The 24,185-nt window shown below is 43.9% G+C and overlaps 2 protein-coding genes across 5 annotated transcripts in view; both read right to left on the bottom strand.

Moving 5' to 3' along the window:
- Positions 1 to 950: 950 nt before the first annotated feature.
- On the bottom strand, positions 951 to 15,526 carry Nit2 (nitrilase family member 2). The gene is made up of 11 exons (XM_051150073.1): positions 15,438 to 15,526; positions 14,227 to 14,345; positions 12,144 to 12,264; positions 11,134 to 11,222; positions 9,195 to 9,288; positions 8,668 to 8,742; positions 7,565 to 7,643; positions 5,676 to 5,774; positions 2,979 to 3,034; positions 2,532 to 2,660; positions 951 to 1,077 (listed from the first exon to the last, which is right to left on the bottom strand). Exons 1-10 carry the CDS (start codon positions 15,442 to 15,444, stop codon positions 2,569 to 2,571), a joined length of 831 nt encoding a protein of 276 aa, XP_051006030.1. The 5' UTR covers positions 15,445 to 15,526; the 3' UTR covers positions 951 to 1,077; positions 2,532 to 2,568.
- A 3,311-nt stretch (positions 15,527 to 18,837) lies between these two features.
- Positions 18,838 to 24,185, bottom strand: part of Tbc1d23 (TBC1 domain family member 23) — a 57,917-nt gene continuing 52,569 nt past the window's right edge. For all 4 annotated transcript variants that reach the window (XM_051150079.1, XM_051150078.1, XM_051150080.1 and 1 more), the window contains 3 exons: positions 21,515 to 21,650; positions 20,243 to 20,437; positions 18,838 to 18,964 (listed from right to left, as the gene is read on the bottom strand). In XM_051150079.1, the coding sequence (XP_051006036.1) occupies positions 18,883 to 18,964; positions 20,243 to 20,437; positions 21,515 to 21,650 (413 nt within the window). In that variant the 3' untranslated portion in view covers positions 18,838 to 18,882. The remainder of the gene's footprint in view (positions 18,965 to 20,242; positions 20,438 to 21,514; positions 21,651 to 24,185) is intronic.

Raw genomic sequence — 24,185 nt, forward strand, 5'->3', positions numbered from 1 at the left:
ATTTCCTGAGACTATTTCTCTAACAGTGAAACAAAGCTCTGTGTGAGCAGTAGCAGCAGAGCCCTTCCGCGTGTTACTCCTTCTGTCAGTTGTTACCATGTTACTGAGTTCTTCATATTGATTCCACAGGGACTTCCATCAGCTCTCAACCATGGGGAGAACTTGTGGATGTAAGTGAGAGGACACAAAGCCTCAGGGACTTGGGTTTGATGGCTTTATATACAACAGAAAAAGGATAACTTCAAAAGGAAATGAGAGAGCTGGAGAGGTTTGGTTCCCAGGACTGCACCCATTGGCAGCTCTTCCAGGTGATATGATACCTCTGCATCCTCAGGCATCAGATATGTACAGTGCAGACATGCATGGGGGCAAATAACTACACACACAAGAATAGTCATTTTAAAAGAATAAAAAATAACAATAGCTTCGCCTTTGTGAAAATATACAGTTTGTTCCTCAAATAATACATGTTTTAAGAAATGAAAAATAAGCCGGATGATGGTGGCACCCACCTTAATCCCAGCACTGAGGCAGAAGCAGGAGGATCTCTGCATTCAAGGCCAGCCTGGTCTACAGAGTTCTAGGACAGTCGAGGCTATACAAAAACCCTGTCTTGATAAACCACAAGGAAGAAAGAAATGAAAATTACTTAGCATGGTGGCATAAGCTTGTAATCTCAGTACTTAGATGACAGGGGTGGGAGCATCACAGAGCATGCTACAAAGCAACAAAATACTAAGAACAGGTGAAGAGAATGTTTAGCATGTGAGATATGGGATTAATCCCCAATCCCTAGTGTGGGAAGAGGTAAGTGCCAATTTCCCCCTTTAGAGCAGGAGACTTCAAAACAGTACTCGACATGATTATCACTTGATGATAAATAACACCACAAAAATAAAGGCAAAGGGTATCAAGTGATATTTCACCAGAGATAAATATGAAATGATGTATCAGTGAGTAGAGAAATGGGTTCTAAAATTCGTTTTTTATTATTGCAAGGCATACATGTGGAGGGCAACTTTCCAGGATTGGTTTCTTCCATCGTAGGTCCCAAAGATTGAACTCAGGTGATCAGGCCTGCAAAGCAAATGCTTTTATCCACTGAGCCAATTTGCCCAAGAAATATTACGTTTACAGTGAAGAAGTCGGTCATGGGACTGTGCCTATAAACCCAGCACTTGACACCTCAAGGCCAGTGTGGGCTACGTAGCAAGGCACTGTCTCCAAAAAGTAAAATCAATGTAAGTTTAACCATACTGAATGTTGGGGATAGGGAACAGGTGACAACTAGAACTCAGCCAATTGTTGGCAGCAATGTAACCACTTTAGAAAACAATCTGATGGTCAAATAGAAGTTTCTAACTGCTTCATTTGAAAGCCAGAGAGAACTCAGATGTTCATCAACAAGTAATACATCAGTGATGCACAGGTAAGAAACTGTGCCAAGAAAAGTACCTCAGATACAATGCTAGAAAATTCAAGGTACTCTATGGTGATAAAGCTTACCAGTGATTAACAGCTACAGAGTTTACAAGATTATAGGGAGGGGCTGAAGAGATGGCCCAGCAGTTAAGAGTGCTTGCTCCTCTGGGAGAGAACTGAGTTCAATCCCTATCACCCACAGTGGGCAGCTCACGAACACCTCTAACTCCAGCCCTAGGGTACTGTGGCCTCAGAGCACCTGCAAATACCACCCCTCCCAACAATACTATATATTTTAAAAAGCTTATAGGGAAACTTCCAATGTTAGTACATCTATCCACTATCTTGATTGGCATTTCATAGTTGAATATGTGTACCAGGTTTTTACCAAATCATAATTCTGGGGTTGTGTTGTTTTGTTTCACTTGATTTTGTTACTCTTACATTAAGTAACCACAATAATAGACTATCTACACACACATATATAACATATGTATGTATGCACACATACTTTTTTTGACTTAATGTATGGTAAGTAGCTGTTATGTACTGAGCTATTATGTACTGTGCAGTGGTGTGTTAGAGTCACAGGACCCAGCTGCACATCTGTTCCTGTTTACAGGGGCACATTAAACTTCATTGTTTTCTTTTTCTGTGGATTTTTTGTTTCCTTGTTAGTTTTGATTATCATTTTTGTGGACTTTTTGTTTTCGAAAGAGAAAGAGAACATAAACTTAGGTGAGTAGGGAGGAATTAGGGAAGGGGAAAACATCAAAATACATGAAAACAATTTTTACTGATTTTTGAAAGTGTCATGTTGATGGGATATTAGTACCACAACAAGCCCGCCACTACCTATACATGCAAACAAAAACCCTTAGATGCTTCAGTTTTTAATTGTGCAAAAGGATGTTGAAACTGAAGTGCCTAAGAACCACCAGACTAAGTGCTTTGTCAGAGGAGCTAGAACACTGCCTCCAACCATGCTTTACAAGGGTAATTCAATAGGGGGCTTGTGACCCAGGTCAGTGGCAGAATTAATGTGTAAGTGCCTGGGTTCACTCACAGCACTGTCCTGAAAGAGGGCTTAGGAGAGTTGATCATCTTACACAGTATCATCCTGCTTGTGACATGTTAGAAACAACTTCAGGGCTTCTTCGCCTCCACTGCATAGAGGTCTGCTCTCTTCTGATTTAAAATGGGGATTTGCTGCCGGACTTCAGCCAGCTTCTTCAGGTCTGCAAAAACAAGCACACACAGGATTAGTAATTTGCAGCTCCTTACCAACCAATGAGATTTCTTCCCCAAACAAAAGGTGACTTAAGTCTCAGCAAATGATTCAGGAACATTTGCCCAGTCCGGATGCTGTTGACCTGGTGCTGGTCCCATGGTTAATTCCCACCAAAGAAAGCCCAGTGTGAACTCCAGAGTTCATCCTCAGAAGCAGATCCAGAATAGCAACCAGGAGAGCAGAGCAGAAAGGAACCCTTCCAAGGGACCAGCAACAGAGCGTGGCCTCAACGCAGAAACCTGACCCACAGCAGGGTAGAGCTTACCTATGTCTGAGTACAGGATCATTTCTTCAGTGCCAGCTTTGGCGAGGACCTGCCCCCTAAAGGAGATTCAGAGAATGACTTGAGAAGTCTGCTGATAGTCAACTTCTCTACATTTTCCTCTTTGTGTAACAGGCCAAAAAAAAAAAGTATAAAGTCTGGTTCCATTATTTATGTAAGAATTTGTGAAAAAGAAAAGAATTTGTGGCACATAAGAGCTCTGTGGAGCTTGGTGAGCAAAGTATGAAATATGTTTAATAAACTGCACAGTGCTAGAACACGAAAGCTAGTCCACGATTAGAAGCATCTGGGAACAGAGCTGCCAATAGCCAACAGGAAGCCAATACTACTTCCTCTTCGAAGGTAGGTCTCCATCTGTTCTCGTGCCTTCCCAACTGCAACGACACCTGAGGGTAGTGTGGCTGGACCTGTGCACGGAGGGACTCAGATCTACTAGAGCCTCTGCCTATGTGGCTGAGATCCATGGCTCCCTATGCTAATAAGTTTGAGATTGGAGGAAAAGATTTTTAGCCCAGAGTCTGAAAAAAGTGGTATAGGTCTATATGCTGTCAGGAGCAACAGCAAAGGCTAATGTGGGAAACTATTTACAGTACCTGGCCTTTTGGCCCAAGGCAGGGGCTCAGAAGCACACCTAGAGAAATGATTCATTTCTGGATAATACATCAAAGCAAACCATCTAGCACAGTAACCAGTTGTCCTTATCAGATAGCTAGACTCTCGGCAAGGATGAGATACCAATACCACTCATTTCGTCTATTAAATCCTTTTCTAATTCCCACCCATCTGCCCTGCCAAATTCAGTTTCCTCTAATGTAACCCCCCAGGCACCAGGCACCCCAAAACCCTTCAGAAGAAGTAAAATGTAAGAGCACGTGGTACACACACTTGGTGACAAACAGCGACTCTAGCTAGCCATCAGAACTGTCTGTAGTCTGTCACCATCTAGGCAGGAACAAGAAGGACAGAGGCCAGTCTAACCCTTCTAGTTCTCCAGTGTGCGTCACAAACTGACGTGTGAACTACTGAGCATCAGTAGGCACGTCCTGTAAAGGCTATGTACCACACACTCACTGGCAGAGCCCCCCAACCCCCGGGATCCCTTAGTGATCACTTAAACTTTAAGCTTCTTTTGGTTTGGTGACTATTCTGTTCATTCTGAAATTACACAAATGCTGTTTTGTACATGAGTGTGTACATAGACAGAAGCCAACTTTTGAAGTCCACAAAGTTGTAAGAACGTGCGTGTGTCTGAGTTGAGAGCCTATGTGTGACCATGTAAATTTACACCTGCAGTTGCCACCCACATGGTTTGTCCATGGAGAAACGAGTACGACTGGACCGATGTGTTGTGTTTACTCAGAAGTAAAATGCTTTCCCTTTTCATAGGGACAGCCAGATTCTTTTAGCCCAGTGGTACGCAGCCTCGCCTAATACTATGATGCTTTAGGACAATTCCTCCTGTTGTGGTACCCCATCCATAAATATTATTTTTGTTGCTACTTCATAACTAACTTTGCTACTGTTACGAATCGTAATGTGGATATCTGATAATGTGACACCTGTGAAGGGTCGTGACCCACAGGTTGAGAACCACTGCTTTAACTCATCTCTAATCATTCAGTGGGGAGTTAAGAATGTTCTTGCCTTAACTTCTCACTCCTGCCGTAGACTCAGTCACTCAGCCTAAACTTTAGCCAAAAGCTAACTTAGAATTGTAAAAGGAACTTTTATTCTCCCGATTCAATTGTCTCGGGATTACTGCCTCTGTCTGCTAACCTAGGCCTAGTCCTGGAAGCTTCTAGCCTCTGTACAATCTAACCAAGGCCTGGAATACTTTCAGCCTCTGAGACTTACTGCTTAATAAGCTCACCCTTTCTTCTTTCTGAGCTCTGGCTGGCTGATTCAACTCAGCTGTTCTGGCTCAAATTCCTTTCCCAGCTGATTTAGTCAATCTGGCTTTTCTCTTGGCCCCTTAATTGCTCTGCTTAGCCTCAAACTAAGCATTCTGCTCTAATCTCTTGGCTTCTTCTCATACTCTGGCTCATTTGGTCTTCACCTGAGTCTAGCTGAGTCTTTGCAACGTGTCTATTACTGTCCCAGTAAAAACTGCTGCCTCTCTCTCTGCACTGCCCCTTAAGTAGCTTCCCTTTCCTCTCTCTTCTCTTGAGAGTTGGAAATATCCTATTCTGTCAGATCTTTCTCTGATTTGTCACTTTTTCAGCCACTCAATTAGACATCACTTTCAAACATGGGTGCTTCTTTGTACAAATTGCCTTTACCTTCATTTGGGATTAAAGGCATGTATCCCTACACGTGGACCAGCTGGATCACACAGATTTAGAGAGTCTTTGGAGGTAATCTCTTGCCAGAGCAGCCATGTTCTGATTTAGAATTCTTCTACAAAGAATTCGGGGAGCTTTTACTAAGCTAACTGCCCGCCTGTTGCTGCTGCCTTGTTCATTTTGTATGACTGCCAAGACAGTGACTTAGACAAACAGAGGAGGGCAAAGGCCAAGGACTCAACCTGGCTGGTAGGATGGTTTCTTTCTCACATGAATGCAAATCGAAGTTTCCCTTATGCCTGCCAGGATATGCGGGTAAAGGCGGGTAGGAGACGCGGGGAGATGATCATGTGTCATATTTCAACTTCCAGCTGAGCTTAGCCTAAGACATACTCACCAAGGATCCACAACAGTGCTGTGTCCCCAGGCCACATAGGAGGCTTTGTCATCTCGGGCAGGAGAGGCTGTAGCCACGTACACCTGATTATCAACAGCCCTGTAGTTGAGAGACAGAAAGCAAATATCTTGCACTGCTGTTTTCATCCTAGAGCATGTTTTTAACCAAGTATATATAGTTCTTTCAGAACAAACAAACTGTGAAAGCACAGAGAAAGGCTTCTTGACATTCAACGAGCAAAGGTTTTGGGGAATAAGACACCAAAAGAAAAATAAGCCAGGCCGTGGCGGCATACGACTTTAATCCCAGCCCTAGGGTGGCAGAAGCAGATGGATCTCTGTGAGTTTGAGGCCAGCCTGATCTAGAGTGAGTTCCAGAACAGACAGAGGTACACAGAGAAACCCTATCTCTGAAAAGGAGAGAGAGGCAGGCAGAGAGAAAAGAAACACAAAATAGGCACATGGGATTACAATGAAACTAAGAAGCTTCTTCAGCAAATGAAGGTACCAAGAAAACCTTCAGAATGGTAGGGGGGAAAAAACAGCTCTAATGTGGCAATAGCTGGGTATGGTGACACATGCCTTTAATCCAAGTACTCAGGGAGGCAGAGGCAGATCCCTATGAATTCAAGACCAGCCTGGTCTACGAAGGGAGTTCAGGACAGCCAAAATGACAGAGAAAACCTATCTCAAAAAACGATAAAGTACGTCTGTAATCCCACCAATCAGGAGGCTGAAGCAAGAGGAATCAAAGTTCAAAGTCAGCCTGGGCTACTCAGTGAGACGTTCAAGGAAGAGCAATAGCACTAAAAAGAAGTCAAGCAAATGGTACAATTCTCCAAAGGTTCTGTTGAAGGCTGGTTCTCAGCCCACAGCACTCCTGGGAGGGGAGTTTGCCCAACCTTTACAGGTAGTAAGGCACGGAGAGAACAAATTAGGCTCTTAGGGGTGCCCTTCATGAAGAACATGAAGACCCTGGCCCCTCCTCTTTTCTGCCCAGGGTGAGAAGGCCTGCAATGCTCTCCAGTCAGGTGTGAAATGAAGCCTCCGAAAGAACAGTAGAAATAAACTTTCCATCCTTCTAAGTTCTTTACCGAGGGCATTTTGTCGCAACGATAGGCAGCTGACAAACACATGGCCAGCATATGTGTTTTTAAAATGCCCAATGGCACTAATCATTGGGCAACTCAAAACCATGATGACCAACCACAAAACAACCTCATTCTAGTTCAAATGGCCATTAATTATCAAGAAGCCTAAGGGTAACTTGTTAGTCCCCATGAGGGTGTAGAGAAAAGCCCAGTGCACACTATTAGTGGAGCTGTAAAGTAGTACAGCCGTTGTAGAAAGCAGTGAAGTTGCCTCCAAAAGTTAGAAACAGAAAGTGTAGTCCAGAAATCCTACTCAAGTATACATCTAAAGGAAATGAAACAGCACAGGAAAAAGAGTCACCTGACCCTCAGCATCACTGGTCTATCACAAGAGCCCTGAAACACAAACATCCTGCGTCTGTACTCATGCACAACAGAATGGCACTCAGCCACTGCAGAAAAGGATGGAACTGGAAGTCACTATGCTTGGTAAAATAGTCCAGGCACAAGAAAAGGAAGGAAGAAGGAAGGAGAGAAAGAAAGAAGAGCCATATGTATAATCTAAAAATGAAGGAAAAAAAAAAAAAACGATCTCCTAAGCCAGACATGGTGATGGGGCACACACCTTTAACCCTAGCATCTCTTGAGGCCACTGCTCTGGCATTGGAGACAGTACATAGCAGGGCTCTCTATGCAGAGTCATCCTTTCTAAAGTGCATCTGGGTACCAGGGCAGGCTGGGGCAGGGCAGAGTTCCATTTAAGACCGATCATCACTGAGATGCTTGATTCCTAGCTTACCGGGCTCGCTGAAGCAACTCCCAGTGGGCTGGTCCAGTGGTCAGATTGAAAGCTCCTGGATAGACCAAGAGCTGGCAGCCTTCAGGAGGGAACAACAAAATACAGCGGTGAGCATTCAATGACCTAGGCCCCTCTCTCCCTCTATGCCTTATCCAAGTTTAAGCCAAACTTAAACTTTTCCACACACAAAGAGGTCAACCTAGTAAGACATTGACTGACTCTGAATTAAAGACTTTTAGAGATACACACCCATGAAACACAGCCACAAGAAAAAGGAGATCGATGTCAGAACTTGTACCTTCGCTTTAAAAAAAGCTGTTATCAAAATGTCGCTCGGCACCAGACGGTCAGCACCACATAGTGAAGAAGCGTGTGATGTGACTTTTCAAACAATTGGGGGCAGTACGGCTTCAGACACTGTTAAGTCCAGAATGCATGCACCTCATCTGCTAGTCAGCTGTCAGATCGTCCACCACTTCACTTAGTTAAATGGCAGTGGCTTTAATTGCTCAGTAAGGACGCTGTCAGGCGGTGAGTAACACCAGAAGTGTTTTGTAAGTTCTTTCCATAATCATTTGTCATAGCAGTTCTCTGAGAGAACTAGAACCCTCTTCAGAGAGGTAAAATGATTGGTCAGTGTACTGTGCCAACTTAGGGAGAGAGTTAGAGCCAGCATTCAGATCTCCTGACTTGGCTCATTCTCTTTCACAGACAGTAAGTCTCCTTGTCTAGACCAAAATACTACAGACTATATATGCAAGTATTGAAATTGACGAGAGTACAGACCACTGCTCCATGTAACTCCAAACACAGTGATGCTAGGGACTCAAAGGGTAGAGGGGATATTCCAGAACAAAGTTTCTGCCTTAGCTACATAGTCTGTGGGGTCACATCTCTGACTAGCCTTATCATCCCTGCGCGCAGGAGTCTGGTTAGTACGATGCTGTGGAACAGCTGGACATGAAGGCATTAACACTCTATCCCTGACATGCTGTACAGAGTCTTTGAGCATCTTTGTGTTAAGGTCTCCCTTCCTGCCACAGAGACCTTCCCATACTCAAACCTCCAAGCAGCTCCGGAACCCATCGGTGGCACTGTCTCACCTCTTTGTGCATAGACTTGTGCAAGCTCCGCAAAGCGCATATCGTAGCAGATGCCCAGGCCCACTCTGCAGTAAGCTGTTTCCAAACAGAAAAACACACAAATGAGAAGTGGGAGGGTAAAGCTGTGATCGCAAAACACTGGCTGGGAAGAATTAACACAGGACTACTATATACAGACAATTTGTAAGTTCAAGCCTACTGGGACATTGTTCGAAGACGTCATTCACAATCTCCAGACAGCTAGGAGAGGTTCATTCTGAGTAATGCGCATTATCTAAGAAGGTCAACTGTGGCCCCAGAGCAACACTCTGGATGCGATGGCCAGGAGGCTGTAACCCAACGGAAGAGCCATATGTCAAAACTCTAGGTTTCACTTCCACCCAAACTTCCTAGATCTCTGACTGCTTACTTTCCTCAATTCTGAACTTTCAGTAAAGACATGTGAAAAAGTTGGAGATAGACATAAAGTAGAAAATACCTTCTTTTTTAAGGGATTACTGTAAGAGGCAAACTTATCTGGTACGTACGAGTATCAAATGTGGAGAAACTATCACCAGGACTCAATGTTTTAGATTCTTGAAATGTAATTTTCCCAGGAACATCAATGTCAAACAGATGGACCTGCATCACAAATAATTGATTTGGTTACCTCTTTTCCCACAGGCCTCACAGCAATAGCAGCAGATAGCCCCCAGGGGTCAAATAGGAAAATCCTCTAAGACTGACAAAACAGACAGCATCCCCAGTTTGCCTATATTGTACCTACAGCTGACAGACTTCCAACCCCTTATCTTATTGCTCTGTTGGGGATCTCAGACATGGTATTAAATAATAATAGGTGCCTTTATCTTGTTTTCAGTCTCTGAAGGAACAGACCCAACACTTTACCTATCCTCAGGGAAATGATGAGGGTTTATAACCCTCTCTACAGGTGTGCAAAATGCGCGGGCTCATCGTGGATGCTGCTTTTACTCACTATAGATGCTAAGGAAGATTTCTCAGAACAGAAGCGAACTGACAAAGCTGGCAAAAGAAGAAAAGACACTTGAGAGGCAGAGACAGGCATATCTCTATGAATTTGAGGCCAGCCTGGTCTACAAAGATAGCCAGGGCTACATAGAGAGACTCTGTATCATTCCCTATCCCACCCCTACCCCAAAAAAACAAAAACACAGCAAGAGCAAAGAAAATGAAAAGAAAGTACAGTACTTAAACCAGGTAAGCTGTCATGGTGGCACACACCTGTACTCCTAGCATTAAGGATACTTGGAGAGGAGGATTGCCACAAGTTCAAAGTCAGCCTAGGCTACACCGAAAGACCTTGTCTCAAAACAAAACAAATACAAAATCCGGGTACAATTTTGCAAAACAAAGTCAGCAATGCATATATAGTAATGTATCTCTTCCAAATAAGAATATTTTTCTTTCTTCCCCCCCCCCCCTTTTCGAGATGGTGTTTCTTTTTGTAGCCCTGGATGTCCTGGAACTCACTCTGTAGCCCAGGCTGGCCTCCAACTCAGAGATCCACCTGCCTCAGCCTTCCAAGTGCTGGGATTAAAGGTATGCACCACCACTACCCAGCTAAAATGAGATTTTTTTTTCAAGGAAAGCAAATGTGACTTGATATCAGAAAAATCAACCAATGTAACTTATCACATTAGTAAAGAAAAAGAGCCATATGACCTCAAGGCTACACACTGAGCCTTAGTAATTTATGTGGCAATGGCTGTGAGTGAACCCAGGCCTTACTCGTGATATGAAAGGCACTCTACCACTGAGTTTTATCTCCAGCCTGTCTCTGGTAAACTTCTACAACATGGTTTTAAAAACGAAGCAGCAAGATTTTTCTAGGAAGGGAACTCTTCATCTACTAGTCGTATTAAGCAATACTAAAACAAACATATTTAGGGGTAGATTAAGGAATGTCTTCCTGCTGAGACTGGAAACAAGATAAGGACACCTTTTCTTTTCTTTTTGTTTGTTTTGAGACAGGTTTCTCCATGTAGCCATGGCTGGACCTCATTCTGTAGCCCAGGCTGGCCTCAAACTCAGCACTCCTGAGTGCTGGGATTAAAGCCCATGCATGAATCAGTAGATCTCTGAGTTTGAGGCTAGCCTGGTCTACAGAACAATTTCCAGGAGAGCCAGGGCTACACAGAGAAACCCTGTCTCGAAAAAGAAAAACAAAAGTGTGAGCTATCACTGCCCAGGTAAGGAAAACAATTATTGAATGATGTGCCTGAGCTCCTTCATGGAACAATGAGAAAAAGGAGTGAAGGGTGTAAACAGAAGAAAGGTGAGGCTGTCATCCTCAGACTGTATAATGGCACTCAAAATTAAATTAGAATTAATGAGCAAGTTCAACAAGGTTGCTACATACAAAACCAGTAGATTAAATTAGTTATATTTCTATATCCTTGCAAGAAACAGAAAATGAAAGACGAGATTTGCACATCCCATACTGACCTTTCTGTGCTTTACCAGTAAATTTCCGTCAGGCCCAAACACAGCACAGGTGTTATACAGTCTCCCCGCATCCTCTTCAGGGATGGAGCCTTCCATTGAAAGAAATACACAGTCACACAAAATAATAGAAAGGAACAGGCCATTAACTTTGTGATACTAGGTAAAGGCCTGATAAATAGTCATTTGGGTCAAATAATAAAGTTTTTTCTAAGCATTCTTTTCCCCCCTTAAATGTATCTTTCAATGATCAAGTGCCAAATTATTGATGCGTTATAACTAGTCCAGATGTCATAGAAAGGTTTAAAATATAACCAAACTGCCCCTGAAATTCAGCCATGATATTGAGCAATAGTTAATACGTAACATTAGAGCAAAACCAGGAATCTGTCGTTGCTCAAATTCATCAGGTTGTACACCAAAACTGAGTTCCCCAGGCCCCGGGATGACAATGTTAAGACACAAACAAGCCATCCTCAAGTTCAGAACCAATTCCACATATGCTCCATGCATGGCCACTGCCTAGCCATTTCCAGTCCTCAGTTACCGTAACAGCCATGACATAGGATATTCCTGTTCGTTATATTTATGAGTGAACCCTAGAGGTTCATTGTCCTTTTGTTCTAAGTCCGCACATAGAACACAGGGAAGATTTCTCTTGCCACATTCTATCTAGCCCTTTATCCACTGCTTTTACAGGGAAAGTCATCAGTATCCGTTTGACATGTTTGTTTCCACAGTATTTACAAGGCCTTCAGGTACGTAACTATGTGAAAGTATACAGTAAGCTAAAGGGCAAATATGTTCAGAAATGCTGAGCTTGCATTCTACACTCAGTATATCTTAAAGTGTACCCCCAAATTGACCTTGAATGTACAATCCTCCTGCCTAGGCTTTCCAAGTGCTGGGATTATAAGTGTATGCCACCACCCCTGGCAACCTCATTCTTTTCAAAGGCTGAAGTTTAAAAGTAACAGTCATGCTTAGATGTCACAGCACCTGGAAGAGATTACCTCCAATGAGGTATACACTGCTCTCCTTGGCTACCTCAGAAAGCTTCTGTGTGGACTCTCCAGGAATCTTCTCTGCATATTCAGGAAAGTAGTTTGTTCCATATGGAGAATTAAAGCATTCCTAGAATGATGTCAGAGGAGAAGCCAAGGGGAGAAAGCAGGCAAACCATTTAAAGTTCTGCAGAAAGCAGAAACATGCTACTTCCAATCCCAGTCCTGCCTGCGAGGGTAAACCACCACCAGGAAAAGGCGGGGGACTAAGGCACATGCAACCAAAGGCAGGCGGCAACTCTCCGACACAAAGAGAGAGGAGACTCATCCTTGGTGACCCTGGCAGAAGGCTAGACCTGGAGCCGTGGAGCGACCAGTTCTTGGACATCCAGGGCCATGACAAATCAGGCTTACTCTGTGGTTTTGAATCCTGAGATGAATTCTGGAGCTCAGGATTATACCAATTAGGTTAAGCAATAAAACGTATGCATAGATAGTTCTGAAAGCCACAGAAGTTAGTGTTTTGTTAACTGTAAACAAACTGTCTCTAATTCCATTCTGATATTATATGATCCTATGATGTCTTTCGTGGACAGGAAAAATATGGGTGTCGATGAAAAGAAGATAGCGATGGGGCACAGACACCAAAAACGACAATGACACTAACACACTAACACACACACAATGCACATCTGCCTTCAACAGTCTTTTGACATGTCAGAAAGCAATGGTAAAAATTTATGGAATTTCTATTCAAGTCCACTCACTTTGCATTCGACGATAGTGTCCATATACCAGGCACCATGCTAAAAATGACCAGCATGTACAGGATGATGTCAAGGGTGAGTGAACTAAGTAAGCAGACGCAGAGCTCAAGCACTTTCCCTCCTAGACTTCTACTTCATCTCATGGATATAAGCTAACAAGAGACCACAGTTAGGTACCAAGTACAAATACATCCTGTAACTGATGCACAGCCAACCCCGGGGCTCGCTCTACACGGTGAGTGCCAGGCCTGGCGTGGTTACACAGGGAGACTCTGTCCAAAAAAGGGAGACTGGGTTGTGCTGGAGAGATGTCTCAGTCACTAAAGCGCCGGCCACAAAAGTGTGAGGACGCGAGTTTGATCCCCAGCACCTACATAAAAAAGCCAGGCATGAGGAGATGCATTCAGGATCCCAGCACTAGGGATGGGGTGAGGGGTGGATCCCTGAGGCTTGCTGGCTAGCTGAACTAACCTAAGCCCCAAGTCCCAGTGGGAGACCTTGCCTTTAAAAGAAAAACAGAGCTAGACAGTGGTGGCACAAACATTCATATTCCAACAGTAGAGAGGCAGAAGCAGGCCAATCTCTGAGTTCAAGGCCAGCCTGATCTACAGAGAGGGCTACACAGAGAAACCTCTGTCTTGAAAAAACAACCACCAAAGTGGCCTGTTACTGTAGAATGACATCCAAGAGTGACCTCTGGCCTCTCAGGGTACGTGTGTGCATACATGTACACACACACACACACACACACACACACACACACACAATTAGCAGTAAGATTGACTCCCTTTGTTAAAGACCCTTGCTCATCCAGGAACTCCGAGGCTGTACTTCCCACCAAGCATGATACAACCGTCAACTAAAACCTCAAAACAATTTTTCAAAAACTGTCAAACAGTGCTAAAACAACATGGTCTGACCTAAAACATAACAACAAAAAGCTGTAACTATGTAAGGAATAAAGTAAGCATACAAGCCCTGAGTGTGTTATCTTCCCACCCCCACCCCCAAGACAGGGTTTCTCTGTGTAGCCCTGGTTGCCCAGGACTCACTTTGTAGGCCAGGTTGGCTCCAGAGAGTGTTATCTTTAAGTCAGTCCCCTGAGTGGATTTTGTGTTCAGGGTAGGTGATCTTGCTAAAAACCTGTCACCGTGTGTTGACATCTTATGACAAGGCTCCCTGCTAGTCTCTGTGACAGAAGAGACAAATACAAAACAATACTAGGGTTCCAAAGGACATTGCTGGAGGGGAGCACAGGAGAACCACCGCCAGCAAGCACTACCCGTCCACGGCTCCTAGAAAGGGTGGGCTGCCCCTATACTTACCGGCAGAGAAATGACTTTGGCACCTTGCTTTGCTGCCTCCCGGACTAGGCTACAAGCCCTGGTAATGTTATCTGACTTAATGGAAGAAACGTGGAGCTGGATAAGGGCCAGGCGGAAGGCTGAGGACAGAGACAGAAGGAAACAGTCGTCAGATGTGCCCACTAACTTCAGCCAGAACCAGGATTCTCTAAAACGGTACCTGGCAGCGTTCAGACATGGATTGACTGACAATCACCAACATTGACAAAACCTGCCTCCAAGGAAGGCCAAAACTAACCTTAAAAGTATAAAAACTACGATCGCTCATTCCCTGGGTTATCCTAAATTTCAAAGAAAAATTACATTGCATCCCCGAATGCCTCTTACTCAACAGCGATAGAATCTAGATGAAAAACAAAAGCCACAATCTGGCATTATTTTGAAGCTAACATACCTTGAGCTGTCACCAGAGCATCACAGAAACTCACTAAGGGCTCCCCTAAACCTAAGAAGTTGGGCTGCCTCTGCTTCAGAGGGAGGGGAGGATAAAACTTACTGACGGTTTTGTTTCTAGGTTCCACTTTCCCACAAGCCCACCCATAGGGATAAGGTCCCGACCCAGGTTTGGGGCTGGTGGAAAGCGCCCCCTGCAGGCTAACGCAGGGAAACCCCTCTATTAGGACTGGAGCGCAGGGCTTGTTGCTTCTTCACCTTCTCAGGAAAGATATATGACTTTGAAGATCCCTGCCCCCCCGCCAAGAACCTGACAATGAGGATGAACAAATGGATGGAGGAGCACGCAAAACACAGCAAGGGAAGGGCCCGTTATGGGAACATTTACGTGAATACGCCAGGTCGCTCCACCTGTAAACTTTTACGGACCTGGAAGCTTGCTGTGGGAAAGCCGCACCAAGGCACTGGACGAAATGGCACAACAATCAGGCTAACGTCTGGGACCGTGGAGTGAGATGAGATTAACCACCGTCGGTGACCCCACCACCCAACCCACAGCTCTGGGACCCGCAGGCCGATCAGCTCCTACAGCGCAGGACGCTTGGCGCGGAGGCCTGTGCTCGCGCTAGCCTAGGCTTCCCGGAGCCGCGGACGCCGGAGACAGGAGCCACCGGCATGGTTGACCCGGGGACGCAAGGACCCATACGGCTCATCTGCACCGCCGCGCCGACGCTTCCGCTCCCGCCGAGAGCTCGAAGACCAGGCCGCCAGCCACTTACTAGCCATGGCTGTTCCACGAAGCACCAAACGCCACGGGGAACGCAGCCGTCAATCCCTTTCGTGGAGCGCGGAAGGCGGGGCTGAGCCGCGCGCGCAGAATGGGCGTGACCAAAAGCTGGGCCGAGGGGTGGAGCCTCGACGAGTTTTGGGAATTACTTGTTTTTTGTTGTACCTTGTTTTGTGCTGATGAGAAAGCCTCTGGCTTTGTGCATGTTCGGTACTTGTCTGCCACTGAGCTACATCCTTGCCTCGGCTTCCTACTAAGAATGGCTCACCCTTGGCACTTTTGGAGACACCAAGAAGGAAGGGGTAATTGCAAATTCTATACAAAAGGCCTTCAAAAGCAAGATCAAAGAGCAGCTTGTTTTGGTGGTGTGCCATGAATGGTTAAAGAGTGGGATCTCTGGGGTAGAAAAGACCCTTCGTGTTGCACAAAGGACTTAAAGTGGTTGATTTAGGCTACAGGACTTCACAAGCTTGCTCCTAACGGAGCCGGGGAACAAGATGGGTCGAATTGGTGCTAGGCAGTTTGTGCTATTTAATTTGTTGGGGGGGGGGGGTTGTTTGTTTTGTTTTTGTTGGTCTTTCCTGGTTTTCAGAAAGTCTCATGTAGCCCAGACTATACTTTTTTTTTTAAGATTTATTTACTTATTATGTATAGAGCACTCTTCCTACAGGCCAGAAGAGGGCATCAGATCTCACCACGGATGGTTGTGAGCCACCATGTGGTTGCTGGGAACTGAACTCAGGACCTTTGGAAGAGCAGCCAGCAGAAGCTGCTTTTAACCTCTGAGCCATTTCTCCAGCCCCCAGACTGTACTTTAACTTACTATGTAGCTGAGGCCCTCCTTGACTCTTAAACGTCCTGTCTCCAATCCTGAATACAGGGATTGTGTCATGGACCAACACACCCAGCTACATTGCTTTCTAACACTTTAGTTTTGTTGCTTTTTTGTTTTTCCAGGCAAGGTTTTCTCTGTGTAGTCTTGGCTGTCCTGGATTCACTTTGTAGTCCAGGCTAGCCGCAAACTCAGAGATCCACCTGCCTCTGCCTCCCTGAGTGCTGGGATTACAGGTGTGTGCCAACTGCTTTCTAATTTTTGTAGGTTTGCAGTTCAAAGTACATATCTTGTCACATTTTCAGAGCCTGGAAACAAGGACATTATAGACCTGGGACAAGACTGAAACAGAAACAGAAAGCCTGGGGACCAGACCCTCCCCCACTTAAAAAAAAAAAGTAGCCAAAAAGTATCCACTGGGAGTTGTTAAGCTTTTTACAAACTCTGGGGTGTGACATTTCTAGAGGAAAAGAAGAAACAGCCATGAACCGCAGTTTAAAAGGCCAAAGAACGGGCTGGAGATATGACTCAGTGGTTAAGGTCGTTCACTGCCCTTGCAAAGGACCTGGGTTTGGGTCCCAGCACCCACATCATGTTTCCAAGGGATCACAGAATCATCTCTTAATGCATCACCTCTTCCAAGAATCTAGGGACACTGGGGCAGAGGGGTGAAGAATGTACGAGCGAAAGGAAGATGTGTGGGAGTGTGTTGCAGCATCTTACATTAGAAACTGCACTGGCCTGGCAGCCATGGCAACTACTACAGAGAAAGCCAGGTCTATGGTGACGGTTCTATTGACCCACTCTAGTAAAAATAGGATGGAAAGGTCACAGGATCCTCATCACCTGAGCTCAAGTGACCCTCCTGCCTCAGTCTCCTTCAACAGCTGGGGCTATGACCACCCCAGCACCCAGAAAGTGCTGTTAGTCTTAAGCTACCCAAGTACATGAACAGAAATAGGAATATAACACAAAATGTTTAGTTTCCAGATAAAATGCTAATAAAAGAAAGAAAATACACAGCATTGAGAACAGAAGTTTTGAGCAAACTTGTATCAGTTTATTTACAATTGTAATTTATAAACAGTAACACAAACATCTTTATATTAATATATGAAAAAAAGCCCCATAGCTGAGATGGTTGAAAAATGAGACTTCAGGACATTTTAGAGAGGGATTCAAGAAAATGGAAAAAATGAAATACAACAGTTTGGGGGAAGAGTTATAAATACCAAGTACTGCACAAGGTACAATTTCATGCAAATGTCTTCAACCACTCAAATAAATTGTTATTTAGATCTCAGAATAAAGTTCTTTTAATTATGTTATCTTTTAGTCACTTGATTTCCATTAAGCAAATTAAAACAACTGGCTACTACTGGGGTACATCTAGATATTTCTATCAACCAAACCCCTAGAGAAAATCTATTACATTTTATGACATGGCAGGTTATATTTCCTATTTTTCAAACAGATTTTATGAAAATCATCCCATGGTCCAAAAGATGTTCTGGATCTCCCATCACATGTGACAAATATGGACCACAGAAATTAATCTGAGCAAGCTGCAAAGCAAATCAGACAGCTTCAAGGTTTTCTTGTTTGTTTGTTTTCAGAGTATAAGAATAAAAATAGCTGCAACTACTGAAATTTTACTGAGAAGACAAAACCAAAAGAACATTTTTAGAAAGTGATAGAAAAACAAGGAAGTTTCTATGGCTCGCTGATTATCTCTCTTTTTTAAAAACTGGACATTAGCGTGGTCATGACCACCTCAAGGAGGGTATTCAGTGTGTTTAAGACATTTTGAAATCTCCTAGACCAAATGACCCATTTGTCAAGAGACCAATGACATTTTTACAGATACAATTCTGTCCCCCAACTGCTAATTTTAACCTTAACATGCCTACTTACTTCTAATGCTGTTAACTGTTCCTTAGCAACCGCTGCGATGAAGCTTACCACCTCTGAGGCAATTAGTCTGCAGAGTCACCTCCTGGAGTGAAGATGGGGTGCAGCTGCTGCTTCAGTGTGTCTTCAGGGGCTGGAGTTTGAGTTGGCTAGGATCTCCACCCATTCCCTTAAATGGACTTCCTTTTTTTTTTTTTTTTTTTTTAAGAACAGAAACAGTGAGCTAACTATTAATCTATACTTTTATTTTCGGATATTGCTCATTGTAGTAAAACTCAATGTGGCAATGAATTCTCTTCAACTAATTCTATCTCTAAATTTCAGTGAAGACATTGCAAATATGTATGTGCACAGTTGTTTTAAAATCTGAAAGTGATGCATGTCCCGTAAAACAGCTCTTCAAAACAGAACTGCATTCTGTGCCCTTGATCAACAGGGCTCATGGCCAGTTACTTCAAAGTCATTTAATAACTGACCTTTATAATAAATCATCTTATAAAACCAAAGATGCAAAAGAAATTTTTAAAAAAAGTGTACCCACCCCAAGATTTATTACAATAATTTGCATTTAGACCCTCTACTCAGGCACCCCCATGAGCAAATGAAAGGTCTCTCTGGTTAGTATTGAGTCAGGAAATATATTTTCATGTTTCTCTTGGTTGCCTTAATTTCACTTAAATAACTGTCTTTTACATTAACTTTCCAAAGCATCCAACACTTTCATGATCTGCTGTTTTATGGCTCTGGTAGCATCTCCTGCATTTGGAATCAGATACCTACGAGGGAAAAGACACACATATGTATTAATACAGCACGCCCCCTTCAGAGCTCTGCTGAGATGTCATCACTGATGAGCAACTTTCCTTGACCCATGAAGGGAGCAGAGATGTGTTCCTGTGCACTCCATAAACTTCAACAGACAATCGAAATGGTACTTGGAAATCAAAAAGTCAAAGTGATGGGACTTTTCATATATTGCACAGGTGAGATTCTCTGAACTATTAATAATTATGTATAATGCCAAAATAAAACACAGGTACGCCACTGTACTTGCTGTGTAGTACCGATCTAATTTAATCTACTCCAGTTATAAACCAATGACATCCAATACCAAAGACAATGGCAACTCTCTTACTTTCTAGTTTGACCTTTAGCAAAACATTAAGTTGTCGAAAACAGATCTCAACCACCTTCAGCTTACGAAGTTTCAATGATGGAAAATAAAATACTGGGGCTGGAGAGATGGCTCATCAGATAAGAGCACTGTCTGCTCTTCCAGAGGTCCTGAGTTCAATTCCCAACAACCACATGGTGGCTCACAATCATCTATAATGAAATTTAATGCCCTCTTCTGTCATGCAGGTGTATATGCAAACAGAGTACTCATATACATAAAATAAATAAAAGCTAAAAAAAAAACTAACATTTTTTTCTTTTTTCTTTCTTTCTTTCTTTTTTCTTTTTTTGGTTTTTCAAGACAGGGTTTCTCTATATAGCCTTGGCTGTCTTGGACTCCCTGTGTGACCAGGCTGGCCTCGAGCTCACAGAGGCCCACGTCCCTGTGATGGCCCGGCTGGTGTCTTGCAGGTGGAGGTAAGCACCTAGGAGCCAGTGAACGTGGGCTCTGGGCACTGACAACTGAGCTCTACTCCTCATTCCAGAGCAGAGTCTCCAGACTGTTGCAGGGTTTCTTTTGGTTTTATTTTTCTATTATACTCACTTATTGGGGCTGGGGGGGGGGGGTGAGGGTGTGGGGGGGTGTGCTCATATCATGGGGTGTTAATGGGAGGTCACCTTGATCGGCTGAGCCACCTCACCTCATCCTTAGATTATTCTTAATGACTGTGGTGAGGACTCTGCCACAGCATAACTGAAATCATGTAGCAATGTGGAAGCCACATATGAACAGATGATAGAAAGAAGATTACAAAGGACACTGTGACGAGAGCGGAGCACCTCAGTGTCAACAACACCCACTCACCAAACCCAAGAAGGAACCTGTGCTTAATAAGGTACATTAATTCAGATAATATAAAAAAAAAAAAGAATCTTACCTTTCAACAGCCAAGATTTCTATCCCGGAAGCACTGCTGTTTCCATACTTGAAGGTAATTAGCTCAGGATGTTTTTTTTTGGACGTAATTTTAACTACAGAATTTAGTGCTTGTCGAGACTGGATGTAAGCCAGTCCTTTCCTCGAAAGAATCTCCCTTAGGCAGTACATATGTGTCGCAGTGACCAAAAGATGGCTTGAGAGAAAAGAAAGTGCAGAAGAATACAAATCAGACATGTTAGCACAACAGCCCCAATTACTGCAGAATAGTTGAGTTATCTATGAATATACTCTATAAACAAGCTGTATATGTTTTCATTTAATTGTGTGCAAAATTGTTTTAATAGAAAATACCACAATTATTTAAGAGTAAAGGTATATTTTATAATAAGAAGTCCTGTGCAACATGTAAATAATTTTTAGCTTTAATGGACTATCCTGCCATTCTCAAATTGTTTTAACAGGATTATCTATATCCAGAACTATTCTGTCTATACACTATAGCCTAATAACGAAGGCCACTAGGCAATTGTTGGGTTCCTTACATATTTTATAATATTCTGCCACTACATCCTGAAGGCAAAATGGGCATAGATTAAAAATAAATAATAAATAAAATAAAACTGAAGACCTCAAACTCTTATATCTTAGCTCACTTTTAACATAACAAAAGGGCAAATTATTTCACCTGCCTGGAATGTGAAACATTTTGCAAGATAACTATCCTAGACTCATGAGGAGAGCAGGTGAGCAGGAGAAAATGGAAAGTCTTACCATACACTGTGTGAGAAAAAGCAGTAGCAGACGATGTAATACAGACCCGGAAGAGAAACGGGCTGCCAAAGTTAACTTGTGGGCATTGAATACTCAGGGGATGGTCTACACATTGGGCAGCATTAGTTTCATAACAGTCGATGAAGTGACGGCATTGGAGTTACGTCAGAAGCGCTCTTAGTCTAGGGATAAGTGCTGAAGCATTTAGGGTGAAGTAGCTATCGCCTGAGCTGCTTCTGAATGGCCTGAGTGTACGTCACGCTTATGGGGACAGTGAAGAGCTGCCAACAGCAGGCACGTGCAAGACACGGGTTCCTGGGTGTGCAGTGCACTAGTCTGTGTTCTGTCTCAATTTTCAAAGGACAAATTGTTTAAGAACTTTAAAAACTGACACTTTACATAAGTTGACAGTGGGGAATTATGTCTTTTTGCACTTGAATGTAAGTCCCTGACAAAAACCTTTATGCTAACTTCGCCCACTGGACATCTTCAGAAGTACCTCGGAAACATGTGGCCACTCTCCTTTACTTCTTTACAGGGAAAGTGATGCTTGATGTCCGGCTTGTTGATCCAGGTCTGGATGTTTACAACTTCTTTCCTATCATCGTCTGACATGGAAGAGCTGTCAATTTCATCTGGAAAGGAAGGAGCGCATTAAAGAGGCGCCACCAGCAACCCAGACACACTTCTCAGCAACCTGAAACATCTCACTGTGGCCCTGAACAGATGGGAGGGAGAATCAGCGCAATTCTGTTCCTACTGGCTACAATATAGAAATGTTAGGAAACAGCACTTTTACACTACGGAAGTCAAGTCAAAGTAAGTCCTGGGAGTATATTTTGAGAATGTGGCTAACGACGGCCCAACTATGGCCTGAGCTGTCATCAGCAATAAGCATCTCTCCTGAGGGCAGTGCCTTCCTTCACCAGTGTCTGGCTTTTAAATAGAAAATAACACTAATTTCAGTATTCATTACATCAGAAAAATATTTTTCGTGGAAAAAAGCTCTCTAATTCTGTTTTTCTAATTTAAGAAAAAGAAATTACAGTGCCTAGGGTTAATGTTCCTCACTTTGTTTTTATGTGTGTGCTCCTGTGAGTGCACATATGAGTGCACATGTGTGTGCCTGTGTGTGTGCACATGTGTGTGTGCATGTGTGTGAGCACATGTGTGTGTGCGCACGCACGTGTGCATGCATGTGCCTGCGGAGGCCAGAGGATAACCTCTGCCATCATTCCTCAGAAGCTATTTTTTTACATTTTTTAATTTTTACATTTATGTATTTTTTATTGTTAGAATTTTTATTTACATGTGCGCATGTGTGTGTCAGTCTACACCATGTGTGAGACAGGAGAGAACACTGGATTGCTGAGGTTGTAGTTAGAAGCATTTGTGTGCCACCTACCATGGGGTGCTGGGACACAAACTCAGGTCCTCTAGAAAAGTGGCAAGTGCTCTGAACTGCTGAGCCATCACTCCAGCACTATTTATTTTTCACATGTGGGTGCGTGTGTACACTTGAGTGTGTGCATGTGTGTGGGCGTGAGGTATAGATGCAAGGATTCTCTTGTAAGAATTGCATCTACCCCTACTCTGATCTAGCCAATGGACAGGACATTCTCCACAGTTGTGTGGAGAGCAGGGACTGACTCTGACATGAACTTGGTGCCCCATATTTGACCACCTCCCCATGGTGGGGAGGCTGGTGGCACTCAGGGAAAGGATAAGCAGGCTGCCAAGATGAGACTTGATAGGCTGTGACCATATGGTGGGGGAGGATGTCCCCTTCTGTCACTGACCTAGGGGAGGGCAATAGCGTGAAAGAGGGAGGGAGGGAGGAATGGGAGGAGACAAGTAAGGGGATAACAATTTAGATGTAGTCTGAATAAATTAATTAAAAAAAAAAGAATTGGTTCTAACTTTCTATTATGTACATCTTGAACTCAAGTTACCATGCTTTGCAGCACGCTCCTGCTGAACCTGCTGAAACATCTGGCCTTCCTGCGCCCCTTCCTGCATCCCCCTGCCCAACCATCCCTGGGTTAGAGCTCAGTAAGCAGACTAGGCTGACTGGCAAGTGGACAGAGTCCAGGGATGCACTTGTCTCTGTATCCTTGTTGCTGGGATTACCAGGACAGGCAGCTCTGCTGACTAGTTTTATAATAACATAGAGTAAATTCTGAAAGAGAAGGCCCCATTAGATTGGCCTGAGCATGCCTGTGGTGAGTTTTATTACTGATTGGTGTGGTGGGGCCAGATCACTGTATGTGGTTGCACCCCTGGGCTGGTGCTTCTTGGTGCTCTAAGAACACAGGCTGAGCAGTCCAGGAAGAGCCAGCCAAGAAGCAGCACTCTCCATGGCTTCCGCTTCCCTCAGAGATGAAGTGGGACCTGAGAGCTGTGGGACAGGATAAACCCTTTCCTTGCCAAGTTGCTTTGGTCATGGTGTTTTATCACAGCAATTGAACCTAAGTTTGGCAGGCATTGCTTGTTTGTTTGTTGAGACAGGGTTTCTCTGTGTAGCTGTGGCTGCTCAGGGACTCACTTTCCAGGCCAGGCTGGCCTGGGACTGAGAGACCCCCTGCCTCTGCCACTGGGATTAAAGGCGTGCACTGACACCACCCAGCAGAGTTAGGCGGCAGAGGAGACTGAACTCAGGTGCAAGCCTTTACAGACTGGGCTATCTTTCCAGCCTCTTTCAATAACTAGTTCAAATGGATGTACAAGGCTATGGAAAATGTCACATGTCAAGACTCCATCCCTCGTGTCCCTTTCATGACATGAGAAGGGGACATTCTGTGACTTCCTGTGTCTTTTCTGTAATCAATAAGCTCATGCTAATAACCATGCAGGAACAGCTCACATTCCTATGAGGGAGGCAGCAGAACTGCACTCGCCCGTGACTGCTACCCGTCTCCCAACACTGTTGCATACATGCATACTGACACACGCAGTTCCAGTTTCCTCCTCTGGGGACAGACCGTTAAATAAACTGCAGTCTACTTGTGTACTGCCTTTCCTTTTGCTCATGAAGGAAGATAAAAATCTCAGAAAAACAAAGAAAACCATAGCCACAGGAAGATGGCAACACAGAGGGGAAAAGAAACAACTGGAAATATCATAGTGGCTTCAATGCAAGTTTTTCTAGCAGTCAATTTTGTAATATTTAT

The sequence above is a fragment of the Acomys russatus genome, chromosome 8 (assembly GCF_903995435.1).
Source record: "Acomys russatus chromosome 8, mAcoRus1.1, whole genome shotgun sequence".
Lineage (NCBI taxonomy): Eukaryota > Metazoa > Chordata > Mammalia > Rodentia > Muridae > Acomys > Acomys russatus.

Coding starts and splice junctions, on each gene's coding strand:
- Nit2 (XM_051150073.1), bottom strand. Junction 11,223..12,143: donor CAGTGTATACCTCATTGGAG/GTAATCTCTTCC, acceptor TTTCAATGGAAG/GCTCCATCCCTGAAGAGGAT. Junction 5,775..7,564: donor GAGTTGCTTCAGCGAGCCCG/GTAAGCTAGGAA, acceptor TCTCAACTACAG/GGCTGTTGATAATCAGGTGT.